The sequence below is a fragment of the Eupeodes corollae genome, chromosome 3 (assembly GCF_945859685.1).
Source record: "Eupeodes corollae chromosome 3, idEupCoro1.1, whole genome shotgun sequence".
NCBI classification, from domain to species: Eukaryota; Metazoa; Arthropoda; class Insecta; order Diptera; family Syrphidae; genus Eupeodes; species Eupeodes corollae.
In genome coordinates, this window is record NC_079149.1 from 99,360,415 (window position 1) to 99,383,128 (window position 22,714).

A 22,714-nucleotide genomic window follows, 5' to 3' on the forward strand; every position below is an offset into this window, starting at 1 on the left:
TCTCCTCTAATAAATATTTTAGCATTTGTGTTCTTTGTCAAAACTTGATGTTTTATTTTTAAAAGCTTTCGTCTCCTTTCTCATGCCGCGACGGGATAATCTCTATGTAGTGATATACCGGTGTGTTTTACAGCCGTAGCTGATTGGAAGATTCTCCCGAAATCATCTTTGTTTTGAAGTTCCACAACAACGTCCTCGATGTTTGTGTTTCTGGATCGAATAGATCGCGATGAAGATAAAATTCCTTGGTTATTGGATTTAATTAAATCAATACAAAGTGATTTCGCCTTATCCTCGGCAGACACACCCGGTTCAGTTGGAAAATGGAAAGTGACGTTCTTTTCATTTGACTTTCTTGATAGAAACTCTACTTGTCGCTTGGTTTAATATTCACATATAAACTTAAATGAAAGTTTTAAGGGTACCTTCATTTTAAAATAACTCAACATTTCAGGGAATACTGTGGTTCAGCTTAAAAGCACTTGCTAGCTAAAGTTTAATTACAATAGTTCTTAATTTGTTTTTAAAAGTGTGAGTTTTCTTTTATTTTACCAATTTACTTATTTTAATTACTTAAACGTCATTTCAGCTTAAAATATTTTTTTTTAAATTATCGACAATCCTTTCATCCATTTACTGTGATTTTATAGAACATTGACGTTTAAGTTAAAATTCCATTGAAAATGTAATTAAATTTATCAAACAATTCAACTTTTAACTTGTCTAAAACTTATTTTTCTTTTTAAATTAATTTAAGGTTTTCAAAGGTAGCTATCAATTAAAGTTTTCTATTAATAACTATCATTCACTTGAAAATATATTATTACTTGTTATATTTAATTTTAACATTAAAATAAATATATGTATGTAATTATTTATTTAATTATCCTTTTTAGATGATGGCACACAACACGACCGTCCAGTTAGGTGGAACAGCCTTTCTTATTTGCAAAGTTTCTGGAGTGGATAGAGTGGGTGTTAATTGGGTTTGTTTTAATAACTGTTTTTATATTATGTTTATAATTAAAATATAAGTTGCATGATTTTACAAATATTCCAAATACAAATTCCTTCAAAAACCTTCCTTTGTTATCAACCTTCCTTATTTATTTTTTAATTTATTACACACTTTTTGAGTTGTTATAATATTTTTTCAAAGGTCTTCTGATTTTATTTAACCAATACTAATGTCTCACAAATTAAACGACAGTTCATGGGGCACGAAAGGAAATCACTGTCAACGTCTTCGATAAAAGGATGATGATAAGAATAAAATTTTGATCGATGGATGAATATAGTTCTTTCCGATGTGTAAACTTTAAGGATTGGGAGTTGCAGACAGGAGATCTTTTATAAAAATGAGGAAGAAGGTTGGAGACAAAACGGAGCCCTTGGGCACACCAGCGTTTATTTTATGAGTTTCAGACTTGAATCCGTCCAAAACATCTTGTATTAACGGGTCGATAAGAGAGCAAGATGCCTGACTTTATCAAATGTTCTTGAAATATCAAGTGCAATAATCTTACTTTCTCCAAAACTATATAAAAATCTGTTCCACTGTTCGGTGAGATGAACCATGATATCACCAGCTACAAAAGCAATATTGCAGGTCATTAAGAAGCTTCCGTTCCTCAAGATATTTTATTAAGCTGATAATAAATCAGCGTTTCCATGACCCTAGAAAGAAGGGACGTTAGTGCTAGTCGGTAATTTGTGGAAGAAGAAGATTCGCCTTTTTGGGATTGGCTAAACGAATGCAGTTTTCCAACTATTCGGAATGAGCCCAGAAGAATAGGATAGATGGAAAAGCTTACGCAGTGGTTTTGCTAGCGTGGAAGAATACCTTTTCAGAATAAAAGCGGGGATACCATCTAGGCCAGCGGATTTAAGTATGTTGAGTTCTTTAAGAACTCTCGCCACAGTTCGAGTACGAAAAAAGATTGATCCCATAGAATCATTTACGAGTTCAAAAACTGGGGCAGTCATGACACTATCTGGTAAGGTTGAATTTTCGGCGAACTGCCTTGCAAATAAGTTGGCTTTATCAATAGAGCTAACTAAAGGAGTGTCATTGACAACAATCGTAGGACCGGAGGAAGAGATATAATTCCTCTTGTTTTTTACAAATGACCAAAAATTCTTACTGCCCTTGGGACATTGCAGTATTTTTCGCCGTAATTTTTGGTCATGTACAAATTTGGTACTTCGAATAAAGGCTTTGCAGGCCTTCCTGGCTTGCTTAAACCTTTTCCGGTTTTCCTCAGTTCTGGTTGGCTTTAAAACACCGGAAGCTCACCTCTTTCTCCTTGATAACCTCTTTGCAGCCCGAATCGAACTTTTAACCCTATTCGGGATAAACGTTTCCATTCCCAAATGAATCATACTAGAAATCATATCTGGACTGGAGTCTATGTCGCTACCGAGGAAGCATAGCGACCAGTTAAAGATCCTGCCGAAATTATTAAAACCGTCCCAGTTGGCTTTCTCCTACTGCTAAACGGTTCTCTCTTTCTTTAACTGGATTTGTTTGACAAGAGAAATTAGCATTTATAACACTTTGGTCCGATGTGCCTAGAGGCGTCAATATACTGATTGTGCACTTATCAGGATCAGAAGTGAGAAACAAGTCAAGTGTATCTTCTGCTTGGACGTTAACGTCTAAAATACAAGTAGGCTCATTGACAAGCTGAGTAAGATGGTTAAAATCAGCAAAAATTTCAGCACACATTCCTTCGGGCGTTGTCTGGCCCGAATAGCAAAGCCACGAAGAATTGTGAACATTGAAATCGCTCGTAATAATTATTTCAGTGTGAGGATACAGGGAAAGAATTGTTTGTATGGAGTCAGACAGAGCATCAAATTCCTGAGAAGTTGAAACTCTGTCCAGGTTTAGGCTACGATAAAGAAAACAATAGTGAATGATGTGCTTATTCACAGAAATTTTTAACCACATAAAATTATAAAGGGAATTGGTACAAAAACCGTTTTGTGGTAAAAGTTGATATGCAACATCATTCTTAATACACATATATGGCGAGCCCATAGTGTGAGAAGAATAATGGCACTAAGCAACACCCATGTTAATAAGGTAGCTTTGTTTCAGCATTAATACAGACACTTCGATGCGGGGATCATATTTAAATCATATAGATACTCCTAGTACATTGTGAGCTTATAGTGGACACTAGCAACAAGAAGAGATCGAAAACAATAACAGTTAAATGGATAACACGATAAGGGTTGAAGCTTTTTATTATCCCCCAACAAAAAAAAAATTGTGCATTATTACTAGCCGAAAAGCTGCTTCACGATGATGTGTTTTGGTCTTCTTAGCTGTGCTGCAAAATTGTAAACATTTTCGTTCTTAACTTATATGGTTTTAAGAAAAATTTGTGTTTGTCAAATTAGGTCCAGACACCAAAAAAAGGCTATTTCTTATTTTCTTTAAATAAAAAAATATTCGGAATACAACTAAAGTGTGTTGAAATATAAACTATTATCAACTACCCATATTAAGTTATTGTAATGGGTCCGGTTTGTCAAATTAAAAATTTTGACATCTCTCGACGTTTCAAGGTCCCTATTGTCGAAATAAAAGATTTTTAGAAAGACGTTTGTGATCAGAAAGATGCAGAAAGGGCTCTCAAAACAATTGAGTGGGTGTTGTTTTTACCATAGCAGTTTCAAAAAAGGGTGAACATTTTGGTTAACCCTAAATATCTTACGAAGCAAAAATGCTAAAGACTTGAATTAAATTGTATAAAATATATTGTAACGTGATGCCAAACAAGTTTATTTTTTGAAAAACATCCAATGAACGATTTTTTTTTATAAATCAAAAAAACTGAAAAAATGTGTCACCTCCAAAATTTGTTGAATACAAAATGATTTTATCTCCTAAAACAATTTTGTGCAACGAAAAATAAAGTTTCTAACATCTCGTACAATTTTGAGAAAAAACGAATTGACTGTTTTCCTAAAAAAATAAAAACCTAAAAAAACCATTACTCAAAGTGATTTTCGAGTTAAATATGTTTTTAAAAATTTGAGATTATGGCTTCCAACTAATTTGAACCTATAAGAAATATTGCTTTCACCATTCGCAAAAATTTTGAAAAAAATGAAATTGTCAGTCAGTTTTTTTACAAAAAAATTAATAAAAAATGGTAAGAATTGATTTTCGACTCAAATATCTCCTTAAAACTTTGAGATATTGGCTGTAAACTACTTTTATCTTTATAGTACGCAAAATTGGTAAAAATTGATGTTCGGTTCTTGATATCGTTGTTTCGATGTATTAAAACTGTTTGATACTACAGTTAATTCTAAGTCTATAATGTTAATGTTAAATGAGCTACAATGAAAAAAATACTACAAATAGGCCCGAGTATACAGTACTAAATATTTCCTCAGAAAAATTGACCATTATCACCATCAACTTTTTTTTTTATTTTTCTTAAAACGAAATATGGGTCTACGTATATATTTTTTGCTATACAAATTTTTTAAGAAATAAATATTCACACAAATTATTTGCTTATAGAGAAACAATAACAAGACATTATGTACTTAACAAGCCTTTAGATACAAAACTATTGCTAAGGCACAATATTTGAAAAATTGATACTTCCGACATTTGAAACTTTTTGAAACCGTTATTAATTCTAAATGCTTTCTCGTAGAAAAAAGTTAAATTAAACTATTTTATTGTTTATTTTATGATGTATAAGTTCAACAATTATAGCCCAACTAATTTTTCGACAAAAATAAATCTTGAGAATTTCTATGCTCAAGTATGATTTTTGGTTGACTTTTTGTCAATTGTTAAAAGCGATGTTCGAATTTTCATCGAAATGCTACTTTTGATTATTTTGATTGGACTATAAACATTATTCATAGTATGATTTAGTTGACATCTAAAAAAGAAATGTAAACAACTACAAAATCGAAATCCCTTTTAAAGAAGACAAAAATATGTCTGTTAGTATTTCAAAAAGCAAATTAATCTTCTAAGTTTTCAAGCATGTACAACCTTAAAGCAAACGAGATCAGATTATTCCCCTTTTTGTTACCCATTTGCTTTTTAATCTTATTCTTACTAATCTTACTAGCCTTCTTTTTATCATAATCAGACTGAAAGAAGTATGAAAATATTACAAACTCTTGCAATACGTTAAACTTTAATCTGCAAAAAAAAGTCGAACTAAAATCAATCCCTCTGTTTTTTTTTTTTTTCTTTGAGTTCATCTCTTTAATCAATGGAAAGTTAAATTCCATTTGAATTATACATTTAGACTCTTTCAATTCATAGTCAAAATATGAGCACACCTACCTATAAAACAAACTTCAAAATTCTTTTCAAGTTCTTTTTAAGAGGCTCAAATTTCATACCTCTTCAGCTTGAGTTAGCTTCTAATCAAAAATGTCTAATCCCAGCCCTCTATATGAAGTCCTCAACAACTAAAGGCAGGTAGCTAGGTAAACTCGCCTTTGAATATAAAAACAAAAACCGTATGGACTGCCAAAATAACGAGAACGAAAAGTTAAAGAAAAAAAAAGAAAACAACTAAATGAATAAAACAAAGAAAACCATAGAAACTGTGCCAGCATTCAAATGGAACAAGGACATGTGCATAACAAGAAGAAATGACTGCAAAATGACGGGATTCATGTATAACAACGTACATAAATATATATGTATACGTCGTCGTAGGTATATATGTTAAAGGTGTAGTGTATAGTGTGTGATAAAGTTCTTATAGGATCCTTATAGATATTCCTTGAAGCTGGCTCACGTGACTTTCACAATCCGCACTCTGTAGATATTCTTCTATACATAAACATGGATAAGCTTTTTATACCCATTCGTGTTTTATGTTCCTCGCAGAGTTTTCGCTTTTTCCAGGTTTTATTATATCTACTGTACTCCTTGTTGTATACCTGTAGCTAAGAGTATGTTGGCGTATAATATTTTTGTCATATTTTTTACTTGTTCACTCCTTCTTTGTAAGCACATTACATCCCCTTTATGGAACATGGAAGAGTTTTGTCCTTTAAAGAAAAAACTTTGGTATCCCTCTGATGGCTTAAGGATACGAGAAAAACATCTTGATTGACTAACGTCATATTAAGTTGGTAAGAGAAAAAAATTGTAGCTTTTAAAAAAATAAATGAATAAAAAGTCCTTGCTGAAAAATATCTTATATCTATTTATACCCTATATTTTCTCTTTTATAAAAAAAAAAGAGTTTATAAAAATTATTTTCCGGAAAATATCTTTAAATTTAAAATGCGAAAAACTCCCTTTCCGGTTAGTTTAGTTTTTTTTCGATTTTATTTAGATAACTTTCATAACCCTGAAGCTTAGCATTCTGAACCTTAATTAACTACTCATACTCAAAAAATGTATGGTATAATGAACTTTCTTAAAGTAATGATTTGTCATTCCGGTTGAGTTGGGTTGGTTAAATTGTAGATACATTTTAAAAGGGAACAAAATTATCAATTTATTGATTTCAAGTTTAAAGTTTCAGAAGACTTAATATTTAATAACATAAAATCCTCTATGCTCGAAATTTTGAGTTGTCGAAACAAAAGCTAGCGGAAGTCCTGAAGAACAAATTGCTATGGTTTTGCAAAACTTGTAAGGAATCGAGGGACTGAAGGCGTATAAAAAATCTCAGCAACTTTTTTACGCAATCGTATTGTTTGTAATCCCATACTTGCGATGCATAAAATAGTACCGATTCCGACACTGCTTCAAATACATGAAACTTACAGCTATGCGCAATACTTTTGTTGGCAAAACACTTTTTCCATGTAGCTCCAATCGCACTCTTGGCCTTAGAGAGTTTTTCATTAAGATGTTTGTCCATACTTAAGTTTTTTATAAAACATACTCCTAGGTGTTTAAACTCATTTACGACCTCAATAGGTATTGAATTAAAGAACCATCTTTCACTCTGACTATTTCTTCCACCACCATTTCTGAAAACCAGTATTTTCGATTTGTTAAGGTTCACTTGGAGTTTCCATGTAGTACAGTACTTATATAGTTGGTTGATCATCAACTGAAGCGTTTTTGGTGCTGCTGATAGAAGTACTATGTCGTCAGCGTAGAAAAGAGCCTTTATAGTCGTGCCCGCAAACTCAACTCCTCCAAAAAATATAATCTGTTAAATCTTCTATAAAAAGTACGAATAGAAGAGAGGTCAGCGGACAGCCCTGTCGAACACTTGATTCCGTTTGAAACCATTCCGAAAATTTCTCTCCATTCCAAAAAGCTGCCTTTGTTTCGTTATACAGATTTTGTAAGACTTTTCCAAACTTTGAAAACATCCCCAGTGCATAGAGTTTGTAAATAAGCGCTCGCCTATCCAGAGCGTCAAAAGCTGCTTTACGATGTACGAAAAAGCTGTACAGTTTTTTCATGTTTTGAAGAAAAGTTTCAGCTATACTTTTTAGCACAAAACCAGCTTGAAATTCTTTTAATAACCCGTTTTCGTTTATCCACTCATTGAGTCGTTGATGCAAAATTGACGAAAATATTTTTTATGATGCATTAAGAAAGCTTATCGCACGGTAGTTCTCTGGATTTTATGTACTTCCTTTTTTGTGAATCGGAAAAACTCTTGCCTCTTTAAACTCTTGCGTTAAATAACATGTTCCAGAATTTGGTTGAATGAAATATAAAGTTTTTCAATAAGATCCAATGTTTCGTATTTATAAAACTCAGCCGGAATTCTGTCGGTGCCTGCCGCTTTGCCATCTTTTAAGGTTTTTAAAGGGCGTCATATCTCTTCTTGTGTTATTGGCGCATCTAAGAGAATATTGTCGAATTTAGGTTCAACATACGATATACATATTTATGGAGCTGGACGGGGGATTTAAGAGTTCTTTGAAATGTTGACCGAGCGCAGTCGATGTTAGATTTCGGTGAATCTTAAACTTATTTCCAGACTCCAAAAAACTGTAGCATTCTTACAGTGTGACAACATCCTAGACTCTTCTATAAAATATTGGTTTCGTTTTTGTAAACAAAGGTTTTTGTATATCTTATTGGTTTCTAAGTATTTATCTTTGCTGTATTCATTATTGTAAACTCGAAGGTCTTCAGCCACGTAAAAGATCTCTGTCTAGCACGCATACAGTGACTATCAAAAAAAGGTTCTATTTACAATGTCTTTTTATGGTTGGTTTTAAAGGCTGAATATGCAGATCTTATGGAATTCGTGATCGACGCTGGTCCGGAATCTACATTCATAAATAAAGAATTGAGGCTACTCTGATAGGAAGCTAGGTAATTAGGATTCCACTTTAATTTTGGTAACAATTGTAAACGACTGCTACCATCTTCTTTACATCCACCGACTCGTACCTTCATAGTTGTATGTAAATGATCCGAGAATGTCACTACAACAACTTTAAAACCAAGAAAATAGTCGTTCCATGTCCCTCCTATCACGCAATAATCTATGACAGATTTTCCTTGTGCTCCAAAAAAAGTTAGTTCACCAAACTCGTCTGATGCGGATGTCCCGTTCACAATTCGCAGTCCAAAGGTGTCACATAGGTCAAGTAATCTCTTTCCTCTAGCATTACACGTTTCGTCTTTGGAATGACGTATTATTCCAGCCAATTCATTTACTAATCCGGTATCATTCCCACATCTACCCTTGAAGTCGCCTGCTAAGAGAACGTTGGGATTTTCATTTGACATCATAAAATCATACAGTTTCTCGAATTCAGAGTCCCCAATTTAGGTATTACTCAAATATATCGAGCGAAATAAACTATCAAGCACAACAAAACATGGTTTACGGAAGAAATCAGACACAAGCATTGGTAAACATGATATCACACCTTCAAAGGAATAAAGATAATTGAAACCTTGCATTCGCGCTTTTCATAAACTTGTCCAAAGCATTCAACACTGTCAACAATAAAATTCTGCTACGAAAGCTTTTTCCTGTAGGATTAATAGGTTTTTCATTTAATTGGTTAAAATCTTACCTCGAAAATCGATATCAGTACATAAGTTTGGACGGATGTACAAGCCATAAACAACCAGTTAAGATGGGGGTACCACAATGTAGTGTACTTGGACCGACACTTTTTGCTTATATGTATATCCAAGACCTTACAAACTTGATTCCAAATGGACATCCAGTATTATTTGCAGATGACATCAGTCTTATCTATTCTTCTCAAACTGCTACTGAACTCGAAGAACATATGAATAATGATCGTTATAAGATTCTATCTTGGTTGAATGTCCAAAAATTATGTGTTAGCGACAAAAAAAACAAATATATCGTCTTCAGCAAATTTAATACACCTCTTAACATTATCTACCAATACTCAACTATGGAACAAGTTAGTCAGTTTAAATATCTTGAACTTTGGGTGGACTCATCGAATTCTAATTCAAGTTCGTAGTAACTTACCTGAAGGTCTAAAAAAATGTTTTCAACATTTGCAGCTGTAAAATATTGACAGAAATAAAAATAGGCCATATAAACGAAAATATGAACCTAATCAGTGCTCTGGAGTGACTTAATTTAACATTTTCAATGTGATTTAGTTTTTAGTAATAGTTGAGTTTTTATTTGTTAAAAGATTATTGATTTATAAGTGAATACTTTTAATTTATTTTACGACGATATCTTCATTCCTGAGGTGTGATCGACGAAAGAAGGTCGAAATTTTCAATTAGACAATTTGGATCTATTACAATTATTTCCTCTGGGAAGTTCAAAATTTAGTAAGATTTCCAGTTCCACAGTTTTTTTTCCAATAATGGTATCCTTCCAAAACTTAGTCAATATAGACACCTGAGTCATTTTCAAATAACTTTGGTTAAATTAAGTCATTATTCCATGAAAGCTAAACATAAAATAGTGCCAAGTCATATAAACATGAAATTTAATCATTTAACTAAACCAACAAAATATCGTCAATTTTTCATTGCTTTGAATGTTTTGGACACTTTCTTGTTATCAGTATTTTTATATGTGTAGCTAGTAGCTTAAAATGAAATACAAGGATACTAAACTTTTAATAGGTATATTTATCTAAATACTAAAAACACACTTAACAAGCACTTTTCAAAATATGTTTATACCCATACTCCTATAGGTATACATAAAGTAAAGGTTTAGCACATAAAAGTTTAAAAATTTAAACTAAGAGTTTCTTGTTTTTTCTTCTCTAATATAAGACCACCTAAAGTAGTTTCACTATTCTATCGATAGAGTAAAATTTTAATTAAAATGTCCAATGTAACCAAAGAACTATTTTTGTCTGTACATTATGTGCCTTAGTGAAAATAGTTCATCGATACTTAGTTTAAACCCTTTTCTATACAAAGTGAAAATTGAAATATTCATACTACCTATGTATGTATATTATATACACAGAGAATACATGTGTTTACACTTTGCAAAAAAGGTGGAAGAAAAGCGAAGACAATGCAGTCAAAACTCAAGTATACATCTTCATGTTGCCTGAACGAACACTATTGCTGTGCTGGCTACTGGTGAGAATCCTAGAAGCTTAGAAACTTTGTCACAGACCATACCTTTAAAAGAGATATATTTAAAGGTATGAATGTAACATGGTAACTAGCGCTAAGACGAAGAGAACTACGACTTCGTCGACAGCCAAAAACAGATAACCAAGGACACATCACCGTACCAAAGAAATACAACGATGACAATGAAATGGTTTTGGATATTTTGCCAAAAAGGACATTTCATATATTTCTAAAAAGACACAGTCTCTTGCTCCTTCATGGCAAAACCATTATGAATTGAAGTGTGTGTAGTGTATACAAGAAAGAGGGGCAAATCGATCCAAGTACACCCCCAGATAAAAGACTTACACGGCAATTTTTGTTGAATTTTAATATACGAATGTATTTTGTACGGATGCATATGCATATAGCATATAAAGTGTATCAAATGGTACCTAGCTATATCGCCTGTCCAAAATTTACCAAATGAATTTAAACATACATAGTAACACCATGTTGCAGACAGGATAGACGAGTATCTTTAAACCTGTCTCCTCTACTCTACTCGACTCGAACTCTCTACAAATATTGCCATTGCTTTACAAGGACATTTGTGTTATACCAGAAGCTTTGCCAGAGTTTGCATGTGACATAGGACACGAAAGACGTTTGACTACGTACACGAGTGTATATGTAAAATTAGGAGGACTTTCCTTTTACTATCGACATTTTTGTGAAGTTATCCTTTTCGTTCTTGCTCGGCAATATGCTAGGCATGTCCTGACATAACACGCACGCACCGCGCATTTGTTTCGAGATCCTATCGAAGTTCTTTGAATGGTCAAAAATAATGCAGCAAAAACCATTAGGGCAGGACGAACAGACTTGTCTAGATGTCTGCCTTCTTCTGAAGGCTGCCACTTGAACTTTATGTTCATAAATTAAATTTTTTTACAGAGAGAAAAATCGTGCGGTAAAAACTTCCCAATTGTCACAAGTTCGTCCTCGAAAAGTGAACAAAAATTCTACAAAAGATTTAATGTTATTGTTATATCTTTGACGTGGTTATAGCTATGAGATTGTAGATTATTTTTTATATGTATGTGTGATGTTAGACTTCGATGGCGGATGGCTTCTAGTTTGGGAGATAAAAAAAATAACTTGAAGTCGATCAAAAACAAAAGTAAGAAGAAAATGAAAGAAAATTATTTATTTTTGTAGCTGGACACCTATTGTTAAATTTATAGAGAAAGTAAGGACATCAAGAAATACAATGGTAGGTATACTCAAGTCAATTGGTTCTCTAGACATCATGCAATTTTTTTTGTTTCATCGAAGAAAAATGGACTCTAGACTCTTTTTAATCTAGAAGACAAGATAAAATGAACAAAAAGAAATCGTAAATTATTTTTGGGCGTAATAGATTTTTATATACAAGACAACCATACAACTTATAAAACAATTCTAAAAACAAGGCCCAAATAAGTTAAGAAAAATAACAGCAATTTTCAAAAAGAGGCTTCATTGGTATGAGTTTTTTTTACAGATAAATAAATGGAAAAATAATGGATAGATATCAGAAAAATGGAAGCAATGGCTTCGGTTGCAGCACCATTTTTCTTTCCTTTAATTGTCTATGACCGATTTCAAGCAGTATGTTCTCCATGTCTCCTTTTAATTTGCCCAACAAAATAAATTTAATAGAATAAAATGACAAGTTCTCAGGGATAAATCATGATCCTTTCTTTGATTAAGTCAAGAAGCTTTTCAACAATCAGTCAAAAATGCATAAAGATGATTATTTGATGAAAGTATTGATAATTTTGATCGATTAAAAGGGCCCAATCAGTGAAGATACGATGTTTTTGGTAACTTAACTGGTTGGATTTCTAAGGGAACTTAACATCAAAAACCCATTGGAAAATACGGTGTAGTAACATTTTGAAACCATTTGTTAAAAAGATTGACGATAAATAAAATAAACCTGTTTTTTCGCAAAGACTACGGGCTACAGAGGCAATATTCTTAAATTGCCTTGAGCAACGCACACATACGATGTCATATCGTTAACCTCAAATTTGTCTCCTGGCCGGCCGAGAAGGTGCTTCACTACATTTGACTATTTACAACTACGTCATTATTCATTTGTAAACATTCCAAAATTTTGTTAGTTTTGAGAAATGTGACTTGAATATGTTCATAATGTTACATTGAATTTTTACAATTAAAGCGTGTTTCGTTCCATATAAAATAATGACGTAGTTGTTAATAGTCCAATGCCTAAAATATCAGCTTTAAATGTGACGTCTGTTTAAATAGCAGACTATTTAGAATTAAACCTTTAATTTTTACCAAGCAAAGAAATCAGTTCACAAAAATGTATGTATGTATCTTAAAGACGTGCATTTAATCAAAAATGTCATTCTTCTTATAAATAATCTCAAATAAGGATAGCATTAAGACGAAAAAATTTGCTATTTTTGGATTAGTGGTATGAACATTTAAAAAATGTAGCACTCCTTTTGGTCTAGGTTCGTCTGGTCAAAGTTTACTTACATTTTTTGACAATACTTTGAAACTATTTAACTCGAAAGGAATCATAAAACCGATGACCAAAGCATGCACTCTAATTTCGATCTACATCTAAGAAGATTTGTTGATAGTATCATCTTATCTCACTTCCACCGACCAGCCCGAATCTTTTAACACACCGTTTTCCCCAAATGAATAACTTGGTCCATGGATTCCTTGTTCCTGTCACTATATTTAAGCTCTGATATAATTTGGGAAAAAGTTGTAGATAACAATACTAGTGGTAGCCAAACTTTGAATGCTTCATTTGTAAACCATTTTTATAATAAGGTTGAATTTTTGTAAAACAAAAAACAACATTTACTAACAGGTGAAAAAATTCAGTCACAAAATTTTTTAAACGGAGGTTTTTTATTAACTAGGAAGTTATTGTAATGGGTCCGATTTGTCAAATTGAAAATTTTTCAAGGCTCCTAGAGTCGAAATAAAAGATTTTTAGAAAGATGTCTGTGCGTGCGTGTGTACGTACGTTTGCGACGTTTTCTCGTCGTCCATAGCTCAAGAATCAGAAGAAATAGACGAAGTCCTTCACAACCTCAAAGTTACGTGTGTCGATGGTGACGTTTTGACCAAGACGTCGGTATTGTATGTCCTTTCTAGACGACAGCATGTACTTTGTTTTGCCCTCACTAACCGTTAAACCCATTTTTGCCCCCTCTGCCTCAATACTCACAAAAGCCCCATTGACATCACGCTGAGGTCTCTCGATTATGTCAATGTCATTAGCATATGCCAGTAACTAGAGAGACTTTTTTCAAGCACGATGTTAAAAAAATCACATGACAGGCATCACCTTGTCTAAAACCTTTTTTGACATCGAAAAGTTCTGTTAAGTTGTTTCCAACCTTTATGGAGCAGCGTGAATTCTCTATGATCATCCTGCAGAAATGGACGAGTTTGGCAAGGATGCCAAAACTAGACATGGCTCTATACAGCTCGTCCCTGTAGATGCTGTCATATGCGGTCTTGATAGTGGGTGTCGATTTGGTATTCTAATTCCTGATTGGCCTTACACGTTCACATATTACGGCAGAGAAGATTTTATAGGCAATTTAAGCAGACTGACTCCTCTACAGTTGGTGGACTCTAAGAGGTCTCCTTTTTTCAGAATCGGGCAAACAATTCCATTCATGGGGCATACTTTCTTCCGACCATATCTTACAGATAAATTGGTGCATGCTCCCAACCAATTTATCTCCAGCTGCTTTAAAGAGCTCGGCATTTAAGCCATCTGCTCCAGCGGCTTTATTAGACTTCAGCTTAGATAATATGGCAATCTTTACATCATCTAAGTCGGGAGGACAAGATTGTTGGCTTTCGTAGTCTATGTTGAATAGATCATAATGTCTGACAGTGGAATTGGGTTCGTCGTCGCCGTTATACAGTCTGCAGAAGTGATCCTTTCATATCCTCAGCATTGACTGCAGCCTTCGGTTCTAGGTTAATGTACCTGTGAATTTCGTTTCATCTGTTCATAAAACTTTCGAACCTCATTCCTGCTTTTAAACCTCTGAACATCTTCGACCGTACGCTTCCCATGTCCCCTTTTTTCCTTCTGAGAAGTCAGTGTTCCTCTCACCTCTTCTGCTTATAGAGCTCTCGTCCTTTAATGCAGCGTCGCTTTGCGTGCCTGTTGTTTGGCTGAATTTGCTTGCCGACATTCCTCATCAAACCAGAGGGGTTCCTTGTTGGTGGCTGTTTGAAACCCAGCACATCAGAGGCGACTTCTCTGATTGCATCTTGGCAATGTTGCCACTGGTTTTCGACATATTGTGTTGGCGGCAGAGAACTTCTAGAGAGGTTACTTGTAACTCGGTCGGAAAAGGATTTGCCCGTTCGACGTTGTACCTTCTCCCAGCAACTCCCTGTTTTGTCTTGGGTCTAGAAACCCGAAGTGCTACCTTGAGTACAACGAGGTAGTGGTCCGAGTCGATGTTATCTCCTCGGAAAGTTCAGACATCCATTATGCTGGAAGCGTGTCTGGCGTCGATCGCAATATGGTCAATCTGGTTGACGGTAGATTGATCTGGAGAACTCCAAGTTTCTTGGTGGATGTTTAGGTGTGGAAAACGCGTACTGGCTACCATGACGTTTCGCCCCGCAGCAAAATCTATGAACCTAATTCCGTTGTCGGAAGTGTGACAACAAATCTTTGGTGTTGTCATCTTTTTCTTCTGTGGGGCGTGCGCTCATATCAAGCTTATGTTGCCGAATAAAGCTTTGATACGAATGGTCAAGAGGTGCTCGTTGATACAACTTTAGCTCAAGACTTCTTGCCTAAGTCTGGCTACAATGGCAAAGCCGCATCCAAATAAGCGCTGTTGGTTTTCGCTGCAGCAGTCATTATGATTGTTGTGGAAGTTTTTTATTCTCTTTTTGACTGGCCCATCCCATTGTATTTTCTGGATGGCGGTGGGTCTACTTTATAGCAGTCTAGGCCCTACGCTAAATCTTCGGCTGCAAGTGGTCCGTTAAGGGAACTAACATTCCACGTGCAAATCCGAAGTTCGTTGTCCTTAATTCGTATGCGTAGGTTGTCAACAGTAAATCCGTCCGAATCCGAGGCTTGTTGGTGCTTCGCAACTGTGAAGCTTTTACGTGGCCAAGAAGTCACCCCGACGGCACAACCCTCAACCTGGAGGAAGTAAGAGTTGATCATTGAAAGTAAAACAACAATCACCTAAATAATAATTTCATCATTGCAAAATTAAAAATTAACTAAAAAAAAGTTTTTGACACCAAACATTAAAAATTTGACTACCTTAATCACTTTTAAATCTCGAAACAAAATGTGCAATGATCGAAAGCAGCGATAGCTTAAATGTAGGCATTTTTCGCTTTCACTAGAAAACCCTTATAATTCGGGATACCAAATGCAGACTCAAATCACCATATTCCGTTTGTACCCTGTGTCTCTTAAATATATCTCTCTTAAAAGATACTTTACCTTCCAAATATCAATGATTTAATATATTGACGAGTTTTATATTCAACTTTACTCAAAAATCTCAATGATTTAAAATATTGACGAGCATGAAATTCAAATAACGAAAACATGTTGCTATGTAATATTCAAATTGAATTTGAAAAAGAATATATTTTCTAATATGCCTATAATCATAAACATGTATACAAAAAATTTGATTAAAATACCTTCACTTTCCTGTTGAGTTCTTTGTGAATCACTCTAAGAAGAATCACTTCTTTTATATGTATATGGCCACTTTATTAGGTTTTTATTCTGTTTTATTTCTTTTTGCAATATCCTGTACTCATACATACCCACTTGAACACATACCCGAAGGTCATCCTTACATTTTTACGTTTTTTATTCCCCTAAACAATTTATTTACATTATGTATGTAGAGTACATGCATATATGTATGTATATGTATATAAACTTAAATTGCTGACTTTTAATCTCATATCTTTATCTGCCTTTGTGTCTATTTTTGCAGAATCAAATATCCTGGATTCGAAGGAGAGATTGGCATATATTATCATCAGGAGCCCAACTTTACACAAACGATGAGAGATTTGCAATACTGCATGCGCCGGGCTCCAATACGTGGACCCTGCAAATAAAGTTTGTTCAGAGGAGGGATCACGGCATGTATGAATGTCAGGTGAGTGCAGTATAACAGCAACAACCAGAACAGCAGGTAGGAAGGCAGCAGCACCACCAATGATGCTGCAGTCCTCTCATACAATCCTCAGTGATGTTCGTCATCAAATATTCATGTTTTAGCTTTTGAATCTCTGATCTGATGGGGTTGGATATGGATATGGAAAGGGCTTTGTTGCTTGAGGGTGGTATTGATGGTATATTGTACGGTGGTTGGTATATCTTTGTATACTATTTGAATTTTGATGTTTCTGTAAGACCTCTTCTCAAGTCAGAGGCTGCAGTATTAAGATGGAAATCTGCTTTCAAAAATCCAGCACACAGGGCTGTTTGATTTTTGTTCTAAAGGTATATAGGATTCCCTTTTCACAATTGTTCTTCTATTCTATACTTTCAATGTGGATTCAACTCACGCTGCTCCTCCCTCTTTCAATCCCTCCATCGTCAACAAACAGCCAGTCTTGAAACCCATCAATACTCCCAGTTCAAGTCATACATATATTCACCCCTTGGCTTTGGAGTTCAGTTTTTGAATAATTTATTTGCATATTTTCGGAGAAATTGAATTGAATTTCCATACATTTATTAACATTACGATTTACGAGAGTGACATTTTTGAGTGTTACGGAAGAAGAGAGACTGATATTTCGTTCCAAAAACACAAGTACATAGTATTTGGAAGTATTCCATGCTCCTTGATGGGTCTGGGTTTTATGGTGGTAGGCATTTTTGTTTTAACACTTCCCTTAAGATGAGATCGCTTTAATGAGAGAGAACTCATCTAATATATTCAAGAACATCGAAACTTTGCAATTAATTTATTTTGAAAATATGAATATAAATAACTCTACAAATTATTTATTCTCAATTAAAGATGGAAGAAGTTTTTGCAGGTTAAATTTAAATTACCGACAATTTAGCGAAACATTTACACTTTTTGAGAAGGTGTCTGAATTGGCAGTTCTTAGAATGCACAATAATACGAATTTGTATTCAAATATTCTTTAATAATTGTAAGGGTAGGAATTTACAAGAAAGTCAGCCTTCTCCTCTAGAAAAATTTCTGCTAACTTAAGTGAACAATCTTATATATAAAATTCTCCTGTCACAGTGTTAGTTGCCGTTCTCCTCCGAAACGGCTTAACCAATTTCGATGAAATTTTGCATATAGATTCGGTAGGTCTGAGAATAGCTTTTTATCTATTTTTTATATTCCTAAGTGCTATGGTTCAATTGCAACAATGTCGTACACGGTGCAACGATTTTTCGATAGTATTCAGTGACACTATGTTCAATGAAGCATTGATTGTTTTTGAGGATCTTTGCATTATCATTGCCAACTTACCACTCAGTAATTTAGGTATAGACGCTGAATTGAATCATGAAGTACAATACAATACTGAAGAAATGGCAGCGATTGTGGCCCGCAATGTCCCACTATTAAATGAAGAACAAGGAAGCATTTATGACCACGACATGCTGCAGTTTCGGCAGGACAAGGTGGATTCTTTTTTTTTGGAAGGAACTGGCAAAACGTTCCTTATTTCGCTAATTCTTGCTTAAATATGATCAAATAATGGTACCGAATTGGCTCTTACATCTTCTGGCATTGCTGCAACTTTATTGGAGGAAGGCAGAACAGCTCTTTCAGTATTTAAACTGCAACTAAATATTCAAAATAACCCAAGCGCGTTTTGCATAGTAAAAAAAATCGTCTATGACCACAGTGCTGAAACAGTGTAAAATTATCATCTGGGAGGAATGCACTATGGCATACAAACATTTTCTTGAGGAGTTGAACAGGACATTGGAAGATATAAAAACAACGCCAGTCTATTTGGCGGCACTCTGTTACTCCTTTCAGGTGATTTCACACAAACACTTATTTCACGTTCAACGTTCGCTGATGAGATCAACGCGTGATTAAAATTATCGCCACTGCGGCGTAATGTTGAAAAAGTATTGATTCACAAGATGCTCTCATTGACCAGATATTTCCTGATGTACTCAGACAATATTCAAATCCTGAATGGCTACAACATACAACATTTATTACCAGGAGACTTGGTGACATAGAAATCTATTGATAGGTTAGGTTATGGTTAGGTTATAGTGGCTCTCCAAGATGGAAACGGACACACTTAGGCTGAGGCTTTCTCCTAAGCTCAATGAAACCAGCTTGACTCCCTAACAAAAAGTGAAGGGCTGCTTATATCGATATGATTTAGATCGTTTAGATCGTTAAAGAAGAATTCTCCTAGGTAATTCTTGCGTTTTCGAGCAAGAGCAGGGCATGTGCAGAGAAGATGAAGAACCATTTCTTCCTCTTCCTCGTCCATACAGCTTTTGAAAAAGTCATTTGAGAATACGCCTAGTCCCCTGGCGTGCTTTCCTATTAGACAGTGTCCGGTTATGACACTTATTATAGAGCTTATATGCGATCTGCTAAGAGTGAGCAAGAACCTTGAACGTTTTAAATCCAGTGTTGGCCAGATGTTTTTTGTGACTTGACACGTGGTGATGTTGTTCCACTTGGTGCCTGCCCTCCTCAGAGCGTCTTGCATTAGCAGCAGTTTACAAGTAGTTTACTTGTTTACTTGCCAAACGTGGTAGGATGGGCTGTACTATACCGTTCCTGGCGAGTTCATCTGCCTTAAAGTTACCTGGAATGTCTCTATGGCCTGGCACCCAGCAAAGGTGAATATTAAACTGTTGCGCCATCTCCATTAGAGATGATCGACAGTTATGGACTGTTATAGATTTTGTAGAGACAGAGTCCTGAGATTTGATAGCTATCAGAGAAAATACCGATATCAGATGTTGATATCACGTTTTCTTTGAGCCAGTACAAGACTTCCTTTATCGCCAAAAGTTCCGCCTGCAACACGCTACAATGATTGGGAAGGCGGAATGAGAGACTTAATTTCAGTCGTTCAGAGTGTAAGCCTCCACCAACCCTTTCTTTTGTTTTTGACCCATCTGTGTAAAAATGCATTGACTCATCCTCCAAGAATGTCATATCCTCCGAAAAAGATCTGGGAGGTATAGAAATCTGGAAGTTTCTGTCAAATTGTAGTTGGGGGATGGTGTAGTCTCTGTGCTTTGGAATTGATTCTTAGTACCTTAGAATTACGGAGTGGCCAATGTTGTTGTTAGTCCACTGCGACGAAGCATTGAGGCGAATAGCAGAGCTTGCAGCTATTGGTTTGCTAAAAATGTCTATTGATACAGTTTGTGATTTTACCGAAGCTGTCCAACTGAGTTTTTTAAATCATTGGATTTATCGGGCATGCCACCGCATAGTTTACAACTGAAGGTTGGATCTCCGGTAGTTTTGCTTCGTAATTTGAACCCACCACGGTTGTGCAACAGCACGCGATTATTCAAAAATTAATGAAAAATGTTATTGAAGCCATAATTCTAAATGGCAAACTCCGAAGTGAAAATGTATTCGTATTATTTTTTGTAGATTTTATTTTTTATGAAAAATCGGACTGTTGGATTTTTAAATAAAAATTACTGAATATTGAAAACAATATTTTCTGTGAAATAAAATAAGTTTGAAGCCAATATTTGAACCGAAAGTAAATTTTTACCAAGTTTTATTATTGTGTTTTTTTAGAGTTTTATTTTTTGTTAAAAAAACTGTCAATTCAAATTTTTAAAAAATTTTACTAAATGTTGAAAACAATATTTTTTATAAGATAAAATTAGTTTGAAGTCAATATTTAAAATTTTTGAAGAGATATTTGATTCGAAAATCAATTTTTACCAACTTTTATACATTTTTTTAGGTTTTTTATTTTTTGTAAAAAAACTGTCAATTCGATTTTTATCAAAATTTGTCCTAATGTTGAAAACAATATTTCTTATAAGAAAAAATTAGTAAAAAGCTATTATCTCAAAGTTTTTAAAAAATATTTGAGTCGAAAATCCTTTTTATCAACTTTTGTAAATTTTTTTTCGGTTTTTAATTTTTTGTAAATTAACTGTCAATTCGATTTTTGTCAAACTTTAACTGAATGTTGACAACAAGAATTTTTGAAAGATAAAAGTAAATTAAAGCCAATATCTCAAAGTTTTGAAAAGATATTTGAGTCGAAAATGAATGTTTACCAACTTTTATACATTTTTTTTTTAGGTTTTTATTTTTTGTAAAAAAACCGTTATATTGATATTTTTCAAAAAAATATACCTGTTTGGTATCATGTTACAATATATTATATAAAAATTAATTTAAGTCTCTAGCGTGTTTGGTTCGTAAGATATTTAGGGTTAACCAAAATGTTCACCTTTTTTTCAAACTGCTATGGTAAAAAAACCACCCACGCAATTTTATTGAGAGCCCTTTCTGCATCTTTTTGCCTTATTATCTGTATAACAAAATTTATTTGAAGTCGATATCTCTTCTGGTTCTTGAGCTATCGAGGACGAAAAAAACGTCGCGAACGTACGGACGTACAAACGAACGTACACACGCACGCACAGACATCTTTCTAAAAATCTTTTATTTCGACTCTAGAGACCTTGAAATGTCGAGAAATGTCAAAATTTTCAATTTGACAAATGGGGCCTATTACAATAACTTCCTATGGGAAGTTAATAAGTCTCAAGGTGAAACGATATCTGCCTGCGACTTAGATTTTCACACGGACAACTATACGTGGCGTGATCTCGAGTGGGCAAACCATCCAGTTTGTTTCTATTGGAGAAAGATGGGATCACAAAAAATATTGTAAGCTCTATTGTATTAAGGGATTGATATTGCTATTTTGTATTATTTTCATATTACTTATTATTTTAAAGTATTAATTTTAATAAATTAAAAAATAGTTTAGGGATTTGTTATTTTAATATTTTGCCACCGTTAACAGTGCTCTATATCTCTCCCAGTTATGTGCCACATCCTTAAAAACTTACAATAAGTTATTTATTGCTTGCAAAATATTCTCTAGAAATTATTTATATGACAAAGCAACGTTTATTGGGTGAGCTAGTAATCTTATAACTTCTTAACCAAATTTTTAAGAAAAACTTGAATGAACTTTTATGAAAATTTGAACACATCAAAAAGATTAGTGGACATTTTTTTTGAAAGACTGAACACAAAATATACAAAAAGGAAAGAATAAGATTTTTGCAAATTGAACACTCACAAAGTAAGATCTCACTTCACACTTAAGATTCGAAATCTTAATTTTCCAAAGGTGTAAATTCAAAATATTAGAAAAACACTTTGCAATCGGTTTCTGCAATATGAAATATGCTTTGTTGTAAATATCTTTTACTCCAATCTAAGTTTTATCAAAATTTCCTAAAACCCTAACCTAGAGCCAGAAAGATTGTTGATAAGAATACCTAAACGCAACCAACACAATATTACCAATCCATATGAGAGCCTTCAAGTCTTCTTTGATTTGCTGAAAGTATACCTATTAATACATATATTTTACTTGATACTATATTAAATCAATGACTCTATCACTTTATTTTGAGGAAGATCCTATTAAGATAATATTGGAGAGAGAAGAGAAAGACGAGTGGGGAAGTGAGTATTGGAAGCAGTAAGCCAGTGCGTCATCATCATAGTCTTCTTCTACACATAAGTTAATGCTATCCAAACCACATTTGACCCAAACAACACCTAACAAATAAACCACAGCCAGTATTGAAGATGACCAAAGACAATTGAAGACGAAGAATCCTTATTGCAAATAAGGTTCCTCTGATTTAGATCCATTTTACCAAACCACATTTATATATCCCGTCCTAAGTATTACCAAAATTGATGGCTATCTATACTCTCTCAAGATGCCACTTCAAGATTTCCAAATGAATCCCAGAAATTCTCTGATATACTTGTACTCATTTCTATCTCTATAAAGGCGAAGGTACTATATAATATACAACTCTTGATGTCTTGGATGCTTTGCTCTTTGGGTTTCATGATGGAATCGATTACTGGTGCCAGATAAGATAACTAC

General features: G+C 34.1%; 1 protein-coding gene across 1 annotated transcript in view; it reads left to right on the forward strand.

The window, feature by feature from the left end:
• The window catches only part of LOC129950706 (uncharacterized), a 42,026-nt gene that overhangs the window by 11,203 nt on the left and 8,109 nt on the right, over positions 1-22,714 (forward strand). The window contains exons 3-4 of the mRNA XM_056062628.1: positions 897-986; positions 16,564-16,731. Coding sequence (XP_055918603.1) covers positions 897-986; positions 16,564-16,731 — 258 coding nt within the window. The remainder of the gene's footprint in view (positions 1-896; positions 987-16,563; positions 16,732-22,714) is intronic.